The sequence below is a fragment of the Triturus cristatus genome, chromosome 1_1 (genome assembly GCF_964204655.1).
Source record: "Triturus cristatus chromosome 1_1, aTriCri1.1, whole genome shotgun sequence".
In the NCBI taxonomy this organism is placed as follows: domain Eukaryota; kingdom Metazoa; phylum Chordata; class Amphibia; order Caudata; family Salamandridae; genus Triturus; species Triturus cristatus.
In genome coordinates, this window is record NC_140579.1 from 533,562,053 (window position 1) to 533,580,447 (window position 18,395).

The following is an 18,395-nucleotide window of genomic DNA, read 5'->3' on the forward strand; positions in this document are numbered from 1 at the left end:
CAGTAGAGAGTGAGGACCCCGTGGGTAGGGAGTCCCTTGCTGGGTCCAGCGTAGGAGATAGCGCCTCATCCCTTTCCCTGTCCCCTGAGCACAGTGGTAGTTTTCTGGATTCCCCAGTGAGGGTGAAGTCCAGTGGTGGCAGCGATATAAAGTGCAGTATAGAGAGTCCCATTCCCAGTTCCCCGAGTATGGTACCTGTTTCCCAAGAGGAGGAGTATAGGTTGAAATTCAGGGGCAGTAGGAAACTGTCTCACCAGTCTTGGGAGGAGTTTTTGGAGGGATGTAATGAGGCACTGTCCGATTGGGTGGATCAGAACTCGGAACGTACTTATGACGACCTGTATGATCTGGTTCTCAAAGAACACCTGCTCAGTTGTTGTGTGCCGGGGTTGCGCCAACACCTGTTGGGGTGTGGATTGTCTGAGCCATTTGAGCTTGCAGAAAAAGCAGGCCATTGGGAAAGTGCTAGAGGTCCTCTAGTGTCATTAGTGAGTGATTCCAACAATAGTGGGTCAGAGATCCTCCAGCCCAGTGTGGTGGAGGAGGCTCAGTGTAGCCCAGCTAGGTCCCAGGATAGCGAGGAGGGTGTAGGGGCTCACTGCCTGGCTCAGTGGAGCAGGAGTGAGGGAGTGACCGAGGGTCCCCAGATGCCCGAAACCCTGCCTCAGGACTTGGATGGTTTCATGAGGGAACACCAAGTTGGGGACCTAGGCTGTCCTGTTAGTCCACTTGAGGAAGGTCTCTTAGTGAGCGGAGGACCTGGAGCGCCTGTAAACAGGGCTCCTGTGGTTCTGGAGTCTGGCAGTACCGCTCCGGTAGGGAGGGTACAGGAGTCCAGCATGAGTGATTGGGGGATGAGTTCCCCAGTGGAAGAGCCGGTGGGTCAGGGACTTCCCAGTTGGGCTAGGATCCCGTGTAGTGACCAGGGTGACACCACTTCTGTTCTGGGGGATCTCCGCGCACTGTCAGGTGGACAGGGGACGGGAGATCAGCGCCAGACAGACAGTTGCTCGACATATGTGTCATTTGATAGCCTCAGGGGGATGGAGTGTAAATCCCCCAAAGTCCTGGAGTGCCAGGCGATTATTCCACCAAAGGTTCTAGGCCGGAGGTTGGAAGGCCAGGTTCGGGATCAGCCTGACCTGAAGGGTGGGACGTCTGTAATCAGCGTCCCGACCGGTTCTTCTTCCAGAGGTACCGCCCCAGTTGGTAGAGAGCAGGGTTCTGGAAGGGGGTGCAGAGGGTGGGAGAGCCCACCTCTGGCCCCGGTACAACCTGAGGGGTTAAACCCTGGGTTTGGAATGGCGTTCTAGGTGTACCCCTCGCCAGAGGAGGAGGAACCCTAGGAGAAGAGGTAGGGGGAGGAGAGCCTTCCCTGAGACTCCTGGTCCGCCTGAGGGTGTAGACCCTAGGCTGGAGAACCAGTGGCAGTCTAGTCCTGTCTTGCAGAGAGGAAGAGTGGAGAATGGCCGCTATGTGCCAGGGGTTACTACCCCCCACTCTGTGGTTAGGCAAGGACCGGTGGCACCTGGGTGGCCTAGGGCCTGGTCTTGGCCGCGGACAGCTTGGGAGTACCATTGGGGTAGCCCAGTTGGTCCAGACAGTGGTGTTAGAAAGAATTCCATGGGTTCACCGTGGCGTAGAACCGGAGGGTGTCCCTGCAGTTGCGGGCCCGCGTCCGTGTTCTATCGCCCCAAGCAGGGAAGATCATCACGGTGGTGATTGGGCTGCCCTGCGTTTTGGCTGGAAGGGGGTTGTGTTGGACTTGGCCCTTCTGGCAGGTTCACCCCTGAACTTTTTTTGCTTTTTACTGGTGACTTGGTGTGGTGATTTTTGGTTTCTGCGCACTTTCCCTGTGTCCCAGGGTAAAGTGCGTGCGCACTTTGAGTGCATGTGGTGAGATAGGCCTGCCCTCCCATAGGAATGCATGGGGAATGTATGTGTCCCTAGTAGTTCTTGATGCGTGGGGTGTGCAGGCCCGAGTTTGGTATGTGCGGACTCGTGTGATTGAATGCTGCGCGATGATGTGTGCGGCGTGCATGTACCTAGTGTGGAAGTGCCACTTCTAGAAGTGGGCACTTCGGTGTGCAGTGTAAAATGTGTGCCTTGTCGCGTGATTGGCTGGTTGAGGTCATGTGATGGGCTAGGGATTCCCCAGAGTCAGGATGAGTCACCCAGTGGTGAATGGGGAGATCAGCAGCTAGATGGGTGGGAGGAGTACACCTGGGTCCTGAATAGGGCAGGGTTTTCCCCACACAATGCTGGCTCCGCCCCCTGTGGTGCGACTGACGACCCTAGCCCTGCCAGTGAATAGAGTGAGGGGCTGAGCACATCAAGGGTGCTCCCCAACCAGCTGCGACTGGTTTGCCCCCTCACCCTGAACCCAGAACAAAGGGTTTGTACTGTATAAAAATGGGGCTGTGTCCCCACAGAAACTGTTCTCTTCCAGGATCCTGAGGGGGGGCTGCTGCTGCTGGAGGCCAGGAGGAACCGCCACTTTGGACTGCCTTCCCGCCTGGAGGGCCCAGTGAGCTGGCCCCTGGCCCAGCCTTGCCCCCTGCCCACCTTACTAAGGACTTTGCTGGATTTGGTGGTTATTTCACCCCTAAGCGCCTGGGAGCGCTTTTCTCTGCCTCACAGCGCTAGGAGCGCTCTCTCTGTGGCCCCAGCGCTTCTAGAGCGCTCCGTGTCGCGTCTGCAGCGGCGCCGAACTGCTCCTCCTGAAAGAGGGAATCCCCAGCGTAGGGATTCCCCCTCTGGTTGCCAAGATTGAAGCGGGTGCCCACCCCGCATTGTGCGCTCGTTGGCGGGTGCCCACCCCGCCTATTTAATTATTTTCCTCTGGCGGGTGGCCACCCCGCCGTATATTGCTTATTACGAGGGAGCCCACCCCTCTTGTGACCGGAGAAATCACAGCGGCGGCCCGGTTCTCCAGGCCGGAAGTCAGGCAGCCTTCATTGGGACGGGGGCGGGACTTGAAGAGGAAGCGGACGGGAGCCTACCCCGCGCTCCTACCGCCGGACGAGGAAGACGAAGACAGAAGTCCGGAGCGGCCGGCTCCGATCCGTGTCCCGGGTCCCAGGAGGGGGCCGGGTGAAGGAAGGTCCGCGCCCCGGAGGAGGCACCCGAGGAAGGAGACGCCGCCTCGTGAGCACGGTGAGTGCGGCTGTCCCCGTGGGTTCCTCCCCCGCCTCGCGCTGGTGTCCAACGTTGCAGGGGCATTTCTGGGGTGCCTGAGACCGGCACCAAGGCACTACCGGTAACGGGCGGCCCCGGAAGGCAGTGGGCCGCCCCCACGTGGTTAAGGCTCATTATTCAGAGCCCCGTGAAGGCTCCAACCCCGGGGGCATTGGTGGATTCCGAGCGCTAGTGCGCTCCAACGAGGCAATTGTTTAAAGAGCCTGAGAGGGCTCCAACGACGGGCGCATTTCGTGTATGGTCAGAGCGGCCCCGGAAGGCAGCGGGCCGCTCCTACGTTATCTAGGGGGCATTTCTTGTTTTAGAGCCTGCGAGGCTCAGGGGGCAATAACTGTTCTAAGGGCCCAGAGGTGCCCAGGCCTCAGTCCCTACAGCTGCCCAGCACTTAGTGGGCAGCTGCCACGTTTAGGTTGTGCCCCTGCGCTAATTGGCTTGCGCAGCCTGCGCAGTCCAGCCCTGACTTTGTGGACGAAGGGCGTTTGAGCCCCTGAAGGGCCAGGTTGGCCTGGGGACAGTTTTGCTGTGTCGTGCCCTCACCTAGGGTACCTGTTGACGTTTACATATGTACTTTTGCGCCTGCGCAATGCCTTTATGCTATGTTGATTGCTAGCTGTACCTATGCGTAGGGGAAGGTCTTTCCTAGTGTAGGTTGTGCTTTTATGCGTCATGTGCCTTGTGTTTACACCTCTGAATGTTTTTATGCGTCATGTGTAATGTGCTTTTACCCCTACAGGTATTGTGATACTTAGGTGGTTGTTTGTTTACTCCTAGTACAGGTGGTGCTAGTGAGGTCCTAGTTCCCTGCGCGATATTGTCCTAAGGTGGTTAGGGTTGCGTAGGTAGTACTTACTTGTTACCAGTAGTTACTGGTTGTGTGCTATATGTTCTATTTTTAGTGCTACAGTGATTGTATGTGCTATGTTCTAAAATATTATTCCTACGTTCTAAGTACTATTTCTACAAAGTGCTAATTCCTGACAGTGGTCCATGTGGCCCTGTCCCCTGTATATATAATCCCTTGTAAATTCTGCCCGTGCCTGTTGGCACATTGTAAAGTGTGTGTTTTTATCTAATGTGTTTTGGTATAATACAAAGGCTATTTTTATATAATACCTTGTGTGGAGTTTCCTTTGTGGTGGGCCTTGGGTGTTGTTGCTGGGTGCGCGCGCAAACGCTTTACACATCGCCTCAGGGATAAGCCTGTCTGCTTGTGCCAAGCTACCAAGGGGGTGAGCAGGGGTTATCTTTGGCGTGTACCTTCCTTGCCCTGACTAGAGTGGTGGTTTCTGCCTGACTTTGGCGCAAGCCTTAGCCAACCAGAAATCCCATTTCTAACAGGTTGCAAGCAGCATTTTTCCAAGGGCTAAAAAGTCTGGTCTTTGACCTCATACTAAAACATCTGTGCCGAACTTCTGAAGACTGTTTAAAATGAAAAACAACACTTAAACAGTTAAACTGTTTAAGTGTTGTTTTTCATTTTGTCACTGCTGCGATAATTTATTTTACTGACGCCTTTGGGGCCCGGCCAGCAGGGTGACTTTGATTCCATGGTGGGTAGTTGCGGGGTTGGGGTGGTGGTGGGGGGGGTGGAGGGTGGCTTTGTGGCCTGCTGCCTTGCCCTGGTGGCGTACGTACATTGAGCAATTTGTTGGTAACTTTTGGTTCCGTTTGTTGGATAGCAGACATTTTGAGGTCCTGTGCGCCTTTGTGTGCCATTTTTAACAATTCCATTCATAGAGATACAAGGGCGACTTATCAACTTAACAACTTCAAACAATGCCACTCTAATACCAACGCAAACCCTGCAATTGTGGCACTGTGATATGAAAAACGGGTAGCGATTGTAGGTTTGAATACAGCAAACCGTGCTAAGTTATATAGTTAATATTAAGGAGGTGGTGGTATACGGCTCGGAAGTTCCGAGTATAGCCCAATAAACGCAGATAAGCTGTCTCTTCAGTGTTCACACACTCCCAATGCCACTCCTCTAGTCTAATTCTTACAGAGTATGGACCACATTCTTTTTTATGAGAATGACTCATATCAGGCAGGCCATTCAAATCAAAACCATTTAGAACATAGTTGATACCCATATGATAACAAATCCAACCAGATGCTCATTTGACAGCAGCTGACTGTTCAAAATTCATGTAAATCTCCCCAAAAAATATTGCAATTGATCTGTAATAATAATTCCTAAGACAGAGGCCCGCAAGGCCCGTGACGTCTGCCCACTTCCTGTCCTGTGTCCAATGCGATATCTCAGAGTAGGTGAATGTGAGGAGGCCAGAAGTCAAATGCATTACATTTATTTTGCTCAAACGTGCAGCATCGCAGAGAAGGAGAGTGGGCTTGCCCAGAGCTTTAAGTGGGCCGAGTCTGAACCCCTGCAGTTTTTTAATGGGGGCCTCGAAACAGGTCTCTAATCGGGCACTGTTTTGTGCCTCGGCACAGGCAGCCGGCCCGTTTAGTTTTTTACCAGACTGCAGTGACAGCACATCATTCACGTAGGGTTCCTTTAAGAGATCAGACTGTTATACTCTGTAGTGCAGGGAGGGAGTAATTCTTGGAAGGAACAGTTTTTTGTGTCAGCCGAGGGGGAAGCATACAGGGTCTGCAGACAGGGGAATTGAGGCAGTTGCATCAGCCGTGGGCCTGCAGACTGAGGGGTTTACATGCAGTTCCATCAGCCTTTGGTCTAAGAGAGGTGTACCTGCAATTGATGACAAGTGGCATCTCTAGGTGGGTGGCAGGTGGGGCCAGTGGCCCATCTCTAACTTTCCTGGCCCCACTTTTGTGTCTCACCACTGGACGACAGACCTAGCTGCCAAAAACCAACCTCTCAGCTTGGGAACAGCAAAGATGTTAATTTTTACATTCCAAGCTTTACTTAACGTTTGCATTCTCTTAAAGTGTAGGCATTTTCCAGGATGTAATGCTTTCATGCAGCAATTACTCGTGTACAGTGCGTAGTGTGAAAAGAGTAGCCTTTGTGTAATTGTGGGAGTTCAGATTGTGGGTGGGTATTTATAACGGTCCATGGCCGAGAGCTGTGGAGTACAGGCCAAACTCAGTGCGAATTCCCACAGTGCCCTTCAGCGGGTTATATAGAGGTTCATAAAGTGCTCATCCAATCCCTGGCCTCTCTGCAGAGCACAGAGAGCACTGTCAGGTGTACTGATTATAACTGTGATTCAATGCAAAAATGTGTGAAGGAGGTACACTACTGTGTGGGGAAAAAGTTAAAGAAAATGCAGTGTTTACAGGTGAGTGGGTGAATTGTGTATGTGTGTGTTATGAGTGGAGAAGTGAAGGAGGCACAAGGAAGTGTATGCAAAAGAGAGTGAAAAGATGATGCTGAAGAGTAAAGAGATGAGGTGTGAGACGCAGATGGCTGCTTCAGAAAACTATGAGTAGAAAGTGTGCCTAACCGAGAGACTGCAGAAGAAAGTAGTGTGAAGAGGTGAAGGCAGGTCTTTGTGTGGGCCGGGTCTCACCAGTGCTGAGCACAGGAAGTTTTTTAAAGGAGGCCTCAAAATGGGTGTCTATCGGGCTCTGTTTTGTGCCCTGTCACAGGTGGCCCTTCTTTTTCCGGCCTGCAGTGACAGCAGGCCCATTGATGTGCGCGTGCTCACACTGCTCACTTCCTACTAGTGGAGAAGTTACGGAATTACATCATGCCAGGTGAGCGTTATTGGGGAAGGGCAATCCTTTAAAGAGTTTTTTTTCTCTCTGGATTTCCCTTCTCTTTTTTTAAACTAAGGAGGAGCAACACTGTTGTGGTGTCACCAGGGCTTTAAGTGGAAGCTTTTTCAAAACTATATACAAGCCATAGTTGCTGCTTATTTATCTTATGCAACTAACAGCCACTGTCAAAGCCAATAGTCCTTACTTGTTGTAGGTATGATGTTACTTGTTGTATACAATAATTACATTGGCCACGCCCCTTTGAGAGACCCCCAGTTTTTTCATCCCACTTAAAGGCCTGGGCTTGCCACTGGGTGGCACGATCCATTCAAATTTACGTGACGGCGTCAGACTAATTGGCTGCACGCGCAGCGTTTTGTGATGACTTTCTATATTGCTTCAATTGTCTGTTTTGTAAAAAAAAAGCATGTTTACAGTGCCCCAAAGAGCAATGCATGAATGCAGTGTCTGGTACATGAGTTTGACATGCTATAAAACACAACATGTTTGTTTTCATTATTCCTCCTTGCCAGTGGCATGCATCATGTGTGTTTTCTTAATGTTAGTCAAACGAAACCTCTCTTAGGAACTTAACTCACAACACCAGCTGGGATCCGAGGTGGTTCTCTGCTGTGCTGGTGCCCTTGAAAGTCCTATTGGGATGGGGGAGTGTCGTTACTTGTGAAATTACGATGAAAAGTGCCGGCACTGTCCTAGTGAAAGTGAAGTCGTGCTGGCGTCAAATACTGGTACATTATGGTCCCATTCAAAGTATGTCAGCCCTGAAGTTCTGATACTGTGCCCGTAAAATATAGCAGGCTGGGCTGGGCTGGTGAGAAGTGATGATACTGTCCTAATAAAAGAATAGCTGTGCTGATGGGAAGTGATGATACTATTGCATTCAATTTATAAGAGCCCTGATTAAAAAAAAAGAGTTGGTATTGTCCTATTAAAATTAACACATGAGAATCCTGGCACCGCCTCACTAAAGTATAGTCATCTGATGAGAAGTGCTGGACAGGTACTGCCCCATTACAATATAGCAGCCTGGTGAAAAGTGCATTACTGCCACAATAAAAGTATAGAAGGACTGATGAGAAGTGCTGGCATTGGCACATTAAAATATAGCAGCCTGCAAAGAACTGCTGGCAGGGCCCCCTTCTAAATATAACAACTTTTGTGAGAAGGGCTTACATTGATCCATTACAAGTAGTGTTTGAAGTGCGACATTTAAAACTACAGCATCACTGCTCAGAAATGCTACCGCTACTTCATTAAAAGCATAGCCGCCGTACTTTGAAGTGCTTATACTGTCCCATTTAAAGTGCCTCAGCTCTATTGAAGTGCTGGTGCAGTCATTTAAAAGTATAGCTGCTCGGATGAGCAGGGCTGGTCCCATATAAGTATAGTATCTCTTCCCTGAAGTGATAATAACATCCCATTAGATGAACAGCATTCAGGCTGAGAAGTGCTTATTCTATCTATTAAAACCATAGTAGACCCGATGAAAAGTGCCAGTGCTAGCTGAGGAAGTACACCAACTCTAGCGCCGAGAAGTGCAAAAACATCCCCCATAAAAGTTCAACAGCCCTACTTACGAAGGGCAGTCACTGTCCAATTAAAAGGACAGCATCCCCGCTAAAAGTGTTGGTAATGTTCCCAAAAACGATCTAATGACAACAAGTAAAGATACTGAAAGATACTGTGTCATTAAAATTGGAATTCTAGTGCTGACTCATTAACAGTACTGAGAAGCGTGGACACTGTACAATTAAATGTGCATCAGCATTGCTGAGTAGTAGCACCGGTACTGTACCTTCAAAAGTCCATCAGCCCTACTGAAGCTCCTGTACTGTCGTAATAAAGGTACAGCAGCCCTGCTGGCACTACTGCTCCCTGCTGGCCACTTCTGGAAAGCAGACAGTGCCCGCCGATTAGGGCCCAGTTCTGAGTTGCTGGGGCTCTTATACATAGGGTGAAGTCAAACTTGTACCGTATGGCGATAGACTTCCAGGGTGTATTCTAAAACAGCACATGGCCAAAGAACATTATTAACTATAAAAGGGCAGGGCAAAGCACTTAGGTTAAACAAATAAGTAAAGGGGGCTCCATTGCAAGCATACAACAGTCCTGGCATGCAAACCTTTCATAGTGTATTTTAAACTATAAAAAGTACAGAGAAATTCTCCCGTACTTTTTATAGTTTAAAATACACAATGGAAGGTTTGCGTTTAAAATACATGATGAAAGATTTGCATACTTGCATGCTTCACCACCTTTAGCTTTTAATATCCTATCAGTGTGCGCCGGCAGGCAGGGCCTGGCTCAAAGGCTGAGAATGCCAGGGGGAAACACAATTTGTGCACCTGCAGAATTCTTTCTAAAATTGTCTATTTTTTTTAATGCATAATTGTATTAAGCTAATAACTTCAAGTCAGGTGCTTTCTTTTTTAGCTTAGCAGATATGCACATTATGTAATTAATAGCATCATATAGAAGAGAAAAAGGAGGGAAATGTGTAATATGTACCAGAGGAGTTATTTTCATCACACAGATGGCTTGATTCTTTTTTTTAGTTGCAAAGAAATGTGTGAGTAATGTCCTAAAAGGCTGTAATTGCATCCTGCCATTTAAAGTGTTGAACCAGAACCACTGAAGTTGAGTGATTTCAAATTATAGCATGGAAGGAGGCAGTGTATAATTTAAACTCCTGGAGGGTTTTTCCATTGACTTAACTTTTAGGGACACATTTTCTTTAGGATTCTTTCCAGTGAATTGAATTCTTTGTCTTCCCCTGCACTTTATGAGACACTTTACTGATATCATACCTGACACCTGCAGCCAAATAAATCACTTGAATGTATGTAACACTATTAACACATGTATGTTGACTGTAATTGCCTGCCTGGGTGCAAGAGTCCCAGCATTCAAAGCGGCTTGAGTTAAAGGCCTAGCCCAGACTGAAGGTAGCACAAACCATTAGGCAATACAGACATTTGCCATGACTGCCACTGAAAGCCATAAGATGAGTAGATTATATCAACATAGCATGCAGAATTCCTTTTTTGGGTCCCTCCTGACCAGTAACCACCTGCTTAGCCAACACTCCTGGAGAAACACAGTTCAAAATTTAGGACGTGCTAGCTTGCTTTACAGAGGCTTAGCAACTTATTGTGATTATTTATTTGTAGGATAATTTGCTTTGACAGCTGACCTAATGTGTTTTTGGGAACAACCAAAAGTAGGGAGTAAAGCAGTGGGGAGTAAATCAACAGAAGGGAAGGAGGTAGAGGATGATGTGGTTTGTGACAGATTAAAAGCAAGGCCAAAGGTCATACCAGCCACATGCCTGGGAACTGTGTAGTGGACATATGAGGGTTAGATGGTACTCGTGTGCTTCGGTTCCCAGTGCAGAACATTATCAGGGCCTGGCCTGACTCAGGAGTGAGGTTTATTGCTGTGATCAAACGCACTTGCAGTTAATCGCTTACAACGCAGAAACACTAACCCTTACAGAGTATGCATACCAATGAAGTGGAACGTTACTCAGACCTGCCAACTCAGAAAATGTCTTCACCAGGACTGGTCTTCACCATGTGAGAAGGCTGGATCTTGGAGATTGGGTCTGTCTAAGACGCTGCTGTTTCAAGTCAGGATTTCTAACTGCATTCTTCCCTACTTCATATTAACTCCTTGCTGGCTATCAGCTGTATGTAGCACAGATACTGTAAGCCTCATGGTAGTGAAAGGGCAGGGCCCATTTGTACTGGATCTTTCTAGAAATGCCAACGGATGAATCTTTTAAGCAGCATGAAAGTGTGAAGGGGGGAAAATCAATTGAGTCAACAAACCAATTCAAGGTAACTCACCTCAATACTTAATAACTCACAGACAACTGGAACAGGTTAGTTCGATTTATTACAATGCAAAAAACAGTAGGACATAAACCTCAGTTCAAGGGTATAAAGGTACAGAGGGAAAAAAAACTCTTTCCCTTAATTCCCTTCATTCACGTACTCCAATGATGGTCACACAGCCTAGGATGGACTTTTCCACGGTGTTCTCCAGGTTGCTCTTCTGCAACATTTATTTTGCCCTTGTTTCCCATGCCTTTTTCTGTGAGAAACTGACTCCCGAGTATTGTCCCATATCACCTTACAGCATACAATTCTAACCTCTCCTATCCTTGACTAGCTGCTAAAACAAAAACATTACTATTCCTACGAGAAAGCTTCTCCACCTGCAAAGAAAACTTGAGAAAGTACAATTCCACAGTGCACATGAAATTTAACGTTCATTCAGAGAGAGAACTACCAAGGACTGGTATTTCAGGCCTACAACTTGAGGTAACATAAGAATGTATTTCAAGCATTCATGTTACATAAATTTAGTTTAGCACAACTACATTATAATTCTGCTAATGCGGATTATCAAACTAAAATGAAGCATTAGTTTAAACCACAACTAAAATATTATGAATGTAACACAGGTTTCTTCACATGAGTAATTCCAGCCGTCATGTCTATTTCCTATGTTATTTTGTTCATCGTCTAGATAATTGCTAAAATATGGCATGTAAATGCATTAACATGGTTTACATTTCTAACACACGTGTTTGCATGAAACATGATTATATGTGGGTGCGCTCGACATGTGATTATGATGCACCCCATCTAGTGTCCAAATTTACAGCTACTTTTTACTTATTCACAGGGGCCATCGATTGACCCAGTAACTGGCAGAAAGGCCAGCCAGCATCACTAAAAGACTCAAAGCACTGCCCTACTCCATCAAACCACTTGGATCACTAGATAATTTTCTGCTATACAAAATGAATACAGTTGACCAGCTACTCCTCACACCATTTTTTAGGCTGAAAGAAGAAGAGAAAATGCAGATCAAAACTTTAGGACCTGATAAGCCTGAAATCAAGCTTGAACAGTCTACAAAAGCTCGTGGAAAAGATTACACTAGAAAATTCACTACTACATGGTATACAAAGAAAATGTGGCTTACTGCTAGCACTACTAAAAATTCGCTGTTCTGCTTTCCCTGCTTACTGTTTGGTGGTGAAGTACTATGGACAAAAACAGGAGTTGCGGATTTGAAGCATCTCTCTGAAAAAATAAAGAAGCACAAATCATGTAAATCTCATCTAGATAGCTCAATAAAGCTTGCCATGTTTGGAAGAATGAATATTGCTTCACAGCTGGATGACAGCTATCGCATTGGAATAAGGAATCATAACCTAGAAGTTGATAAAAACAGGTACATTTTATCTAATTTTATTGACTGTGTTCTTTTTTGTGGTGCTTTTGAACTGGCATTACGTGGTCACGATGAGCAGGAAGGCTCTTCAAATAAAGGAATCTTTAGAGGCCTAGTTGATTTTGTTGCCAGCTTAGACAGTGCAATGGACACTCACTTAAAATCAGCAACAGTTTTTAAAGGCACTTCCAAAACCATCAAGAACGAACTCCTGGACTGTATGTTGGAAGTAACAAGAGACGTCATAATACAGCAGCTACGAAGCTCTGAATTTGTGGCTATTCAGGCGGATGATACTACTGATGTATCCCCACAGACTCAGTCCGTACTGGTTTTCCGCTATATTAATGCCAGCAATAAAGTTGTTGACAGATTCTATTGTTTTAATCAACTAAAAGATTAATCTGCTCATACAATTGCCACAACTTTGCTTCAGGAACTTAATAATATTTTCCCAGAGACCAGTGACAAAAAAAAAAGTCATTTCTCAAAGCTATGATGGAGCTAGTGTGATGAGTGGCGGCTCTGGAGGAGTCCAGAAAAAAGTTAGAGATGTTTACCCCAATGCACATTATGTGCATTGCTATGCTCATCAACTTAATTTGATTATGGAGCAAGCAGTATCAAGGATCTCAAAAGTAAAAAATTTGTTTGCTATTCTGGGGGCCTTTCCTGCTTTTTTCTCACGATCTCCAAAAAGATCTGAAGTTCTCCAAGACATTGTTTCTAGAAGACTCCCAAGAGGGGCTACAACTCGCTGGAATTTCCACATACGCACTGTCAATATGATCTATGAGTACAGAGAAGACTTGAAAAAATGCTTTAGGGCCATTGAAAGTAGCGGTCATTTTGAATCAGTTGCTGTACGCGAGGCCCATGGATTCATAAGAACATTGGAAGACAGAGTTTCTTTTCTTCCTTTTTTTATTTCATGACATAATGCCCCATGTGGACATTTTGTATAACCAGCTACAAAAGCAGGACATAGATGCCTTATATGTGCAAACAAAAACAACAGATTTTGACACCCACATCACCCATGTAAGGGCATCTGTTGACAATCTTGATACTAGATTGCCGGTGGAATCTGTGTTTTCAAGCCATAGAACTGATATAAAAGTCTAGGTCCAAGTTGCCAAAGAAGTTTGTGATACTATCATTGTCCACGCCAAAGAATGCTTTGAATTTACCAAACATCTTGTCAGTGCTACTCCAAAGTGACCACTTTGAAAAACATGACAAATCATTTCCAAATCAAATACTCAATGAAACTATAAAGGCATATCCCATGCTAAACAAAGAAAAATTGAACTCTGAACTATCAATCATATATGGGAGGCATGAATTTCGAAGAGCTACTGGTGCCATTCCCTTATTCAGTTTATTTGTTGAAAACAATCTACAAGAACCATTTTCAGAGACTATGAATCTGTTGAAGAATCTGATCACCACACCCATGACCACAACAGAGTCCGATCGGTGTTTTTTAACTCTAAAGAGAATAAAAACATTCTTAACCCCTTCGCTGCTGCGGACATTCCGCTGCAGTGCTGGGGGGGGCAGGGGGGCAGCGCGGTGGGCCTGTGCTCATGACGGAGCCGCTCCGTCATGAGCCACAGTTGAGCTGTGCTCATGACGGAACGGTTCCGTCATGACTCCGCCCATTTGCGTTGTCGCCCCGCACAGGCGGGGAAACAGCGCCGCGCAGGCGGAGCGGCCGCCAACAGGATTGTCATGACGGAACCGTTCCGTCATGAGCACACGGCAACCGTGGCTCATGACGGAACGGTTCCGTCATGAGCGGGGAAGGGGTTAAGGAACACTATGATAGAGACTCGTCTGAATACATTGGCCATGTTGTCTATGGAAATGGAACTTATCAGAGACATTCCAGAATTTAATAAGCGTACTATAGAGAAAGTTTGTCACTCTTAAAGATCGCCGTGCCAAATTTCTGTACAAAAAGTGAACATGGTTGACACCCAATAACGTTTTTGGAGGGGGTTTGACTCATACAGCTAAATCACAATGACACATTTTCAGCATTTTCCTAGTGCTTTACAAATCACAAGCAGTTGCTGTTATAATCTTTTTGTATTCCTCAAAAAGATTTGAGCACTTTTCATTTTTCCGTATTTTGGGTTTGCATAGTTATTTTTCTGTGTGTGTGGTCTTTATTTGCCGATGCTGCTTAAAAGTTTACACTTTTTAAATTACTGTTACTCGTTAAATATTATTGTTCCAATATAAAGAGTGGAAACCAAGCTTTGTCACTTTAACATATTTGTGTTTATTTAACAATATTTTCTTAACCATGTTAACCATTTGGTGTGGTTTTATTTATTTGTTAATGCCAAATTAAAGTTTACATTTTATACTTTGCTTTTCTTTTGTACATTACGGGCCTCATTTATGAGGCCCCTTGCGCTGCCGCAATGTCTCTTTTTGTGATGTTCCGTGGTGCAGGAGCCTGCTTTTTATTCACGAGGCAGCACTAAGCCACTTTTTTTGGCTTAATGCTGCCTCGTAAATATGTTCCCCTTTAACGCAGTTTTCTGCGTGCAATGCGTGTTGCTGGGGGCGTTCCCAGCAACATCCATGGCTTTTTGACACTGCCCCAGATTTACGAGAAATCGGTAATCTGAAGCAGCATCAAAAACTTACAGAGGTACAACGCGGAGAAATCTCTTTATTTCTCCTCATTTTTCTTTTTTCTATGCATATTGCCTTCTGCAGCACACAGGGAAAGAGGAAAAAGCCTCTTGTAATTGCCTGCAATGCAGGCAACAGTGCCTGCATTGGCGCACAGCAGCTTATTGTGTGCCGGTGCATGGGGAAAGGACAGGAATGCGCCGTATCTGCTGATAGATACGGTACATTTGTGCCCTTTTCTTTTGCTGTAGGCCAGGGCAGCAGGAAGGCCTACTGTTCTGCCCTACAGCAAAACCTCATAAATGAGGCCCTAAATGCAAACTACTTTCTTCACTGATTTCGATTTTTTTTCTTGTAATGCTCTACATTTATATGTTTTATTATTTATGTTTCAATTTAAAAATTAAACTTATTGTGTTAACTCCTTTTTCTCTGTTGTAAATTTTGAAACACTTTATAAACCATATCTGTCTTTTTCAGTATATCTTTGCTTTCCACCCAAAATCTTGTCGTCAGGTTTGTATGTTTTGCACCTCAATTTCTGTTATGTGGACTTTCTGTCAGTGTACATTTATAGTATATACATGCTATATTTTGCAATATAAACACAGTTTGCTGAAATATAATTTCTGTTTGTCTGGCTAATCTTAAAAAAATCAAGGATGAGCTGCAACCCTGGGATGGATCTATTTCGCCATCTAATTTTCAAAGTATTTGCAATGTACGGTCTTACCAATGGTGTGAGCCTAGATGACTTCATTAACCAATACAGTAAAGAGGAAGAGATATGTTACAGGTAGAAAACACTTAGAGGGCCTGTTCCCATTGGCTGTGTGTGCTTGGCTTGGGGGGTCGTTTTGCAAGCAGACCAGTTAGAGGATTGGGCACATTTGTGATGTGTTTGTAATGTTTTCCTCACACTTGTGCTTTAAAATGCTATATTAGGATCCCATTTTTGCAAAAATTTGCAGTAAATATGTGGTGTAAAACCCACCATTTTAATACATTTTTTGCAAAATTTTCTTGCGGGGGAAACCCCCCCCGTACAATCCTTTTTCAGTTCGGGCTTGCTCGCTTCGCTCGCTCGCACATTGTACAAGGCTACAAATTTGTTGCCCTACCAATTTCAAAATCCACCAGCCACCCCTGGTCTTTCTTAACCAAGGAATAGCAGATCTTAATACAAAAGGTAACGCAATCTGAAATAAATCTGCTTAGTTGCCACTTTGCCTTTCTTAGCTCCAGAGAAACCTGGAATCGATCACTCACTCAGTCATGCTTCATAGGATCCATATAGTTAAAGACAGTATCCCTAGGGTCCATTGTGTGTAGCTTCTCCTCTTAGTTGGAGAGTGAGTAAGAAGAAGGAATAATGCAATTGAGCTGGTCGATTTGTATAATGCAACGAATAGGCGAGTACAAGCATCTTTTTATTTTAGAAACAGTAAATTGAGGCAAGTCTGACGGGCCTGCAACTCCCCAACCTTGTGGGCTGAAGAAATCGCCATTAAATAAATACTAATAATGTTTAAAATAGGATCAGTGAACAGATGAGTTGAACAACAAAGCATAATATTGTAATGGTGATGCTTGTAACAAATCGGACAATAAGGTGAGGGATCTGGGGGAACGATAATAGTAACTATCAGAAATATCGCTGCCAAAAGTAAGTAACATTGTCATCTGGGAACACATTTTATATTTTTTTAGGTCAAGCCTGGCTAGCGCATGCACTGCTCTGCGAGGCATGCTGTATTCAGTATATGGTCTATGAGGGACTTTGGACACCTCCACTGCTTTTGGTTGGTTCGTTGGCCTGCTTTTCAAAATTCCTTCTCTCTGGTTGGTTATTATTGGGCATATGTCCTGCCTTTTGGTGCTTGGTTCCCTCCCAGCAGACATCACCAATTGGTTCTTTTGGTTGGCCAGCTCTGGCCATCTCTTGACTCCTCCCTCCCATCACATGCAAATGCAGTGTTCATCCTTCTCGTTATTCCGAGTAAGAACATTTAGGCCCTTTTCTACAGGCCACGGGCCTGATGTTGAAGAAGATCATGGGATCCCAGAGGTAAGATCAAGATTAAAAAAGCATTTGCAATGTATTAGGTTTCCCATTACTGAAAGTTTGACCTATTGGTGTTGCAAATAATAATGCAACGCCAATAGCTCAAACTTTCAGTGATGCGAGACCAATTACATTGGAAATGTTCCTTTAAAATCTTGTGAAGTTAATCAACCGTACCATTCTAGATTAAAAGGTGGAAAAACTAGTTTTTCTTTTTGCCAACTCTATGTGATTTTAGAGAAAGAACAACTTTGTGGACCCCTTCTGTCAAACCTGTTTCTGGAAAATGTTAAAATAAATGACCTTCACCAAACTGACAAACTAGGATTTCATATTCTCTTTTCCTGTTTCCTCTTTTCTTATCTTGCTTGCACCCATCACCCTTATACTCATTTTTTGCAAGTTCTTACCTTGGTGTTGGGTGTTTTTGGTTAGCAGCTTATAAGGCATAAGTGTGTGATATTACACACTGGTGGTATATTTTGCCCAGCATGTTCTGCTGACACTTGTTTTCAGTGGCAAGATAGAGCAAAAGCAGAGCAAGTCTTGCAAGCATTGATGGATCAAGTAGAAGTCATTTAGTTAAGTTAAAATAATTAATAAATACTGTGGTACACTTCATACCCTTTAACGTGAGGAAAGGGTAGATGGTGTGATACTCCAGTGATGGTGGTGTGTGATATTAAGTATATCATCGAAGTCAATAGACATCCTGAATGAAAGATGCCATTAGTCTCAAAGAGGACCCTGTCGCAATCTCTCTTGGGATTGGGTCCAATTCCCTTTTACCAAATAGTAAAAAAGCTGGAACTGAAGTTCTAAATCAAAAACTTGTGTCTTTCTATCTGTAAGACCGCACTTCTGAAAAGCTTTCTGCTCACATGTTAGTGGCACATTCAACTAATTTCCATTTAGGAATAAAGACATCAGTTTGTAATCCATTTTCACGTTATTCCATTTGTTTTTCCAGATGTATATGGAGAGGTACAGGAAGTGGAGCGGACAGGATATCGATAAAATATTAAAAAGTAAGTCTATATTTTCTATACCTAAATCCATATATATATATATATATATATATATATATATATATATATATATATATATTCACTGAAAAAACCATAGGTTTCAGGCACGTTATAGTTAGGAATTAGCATTTAAAAAACCTTAGAAATTCACTGAAAAAACCATAGGTTTCAGGGGCGTTATAGTTAGCTGGACTTTTCACTCGTACAAAACCATTGAAATTCCCCTGTTATAGTTAGTTCAGCTAACTATAACTCGCGCGCCTGCAATGCTCTGCTGATGACGTCACATATTACATCACTCATGACATGGTCAGTGACATCACTCATGACATCACTGATGACATCTCAAATTACATCACTGATGACATCATCCTTGTGATAGAGTGGCAGACCTCCTCTCCCCCTAATATAACCTTTGATACACACATTCAAAAATAGAAACTGAAATTTTCAAAACAATTGACATACCAATACCAGTTACAACAACCTATTCAGTA

General features: G+C 44.9%; 1 protein-coding gene across 3 annotated transcripts in view; it reads left to right on the forward strand.

The window, feature by feature from the left end:
* Positions 1–18,395, forward strand: part of LOC146870559 (uncharacterized) — an 88,971-nt gene that overhangs the window by 52,351 nt on the left and 18,225 nt on the right. For 2 of the 3 annotated variants that reach the window (XM_085599685.1, XM_085599688.1), the window contains one exon: positions 17,841–17,898. In XM_085599685.1, the coding sequence (XP_085455811.1) occupies positions 17,841–17,898 (58 nt within the window). Of the gene's footprint in view, positions 1–11,598; positions 12,154–17,840; positions 17,899–18,395 lie in introns of all 3 variants that reach the window. The other variant, XM_085599687.1, reaches the window with a different exon arrangement.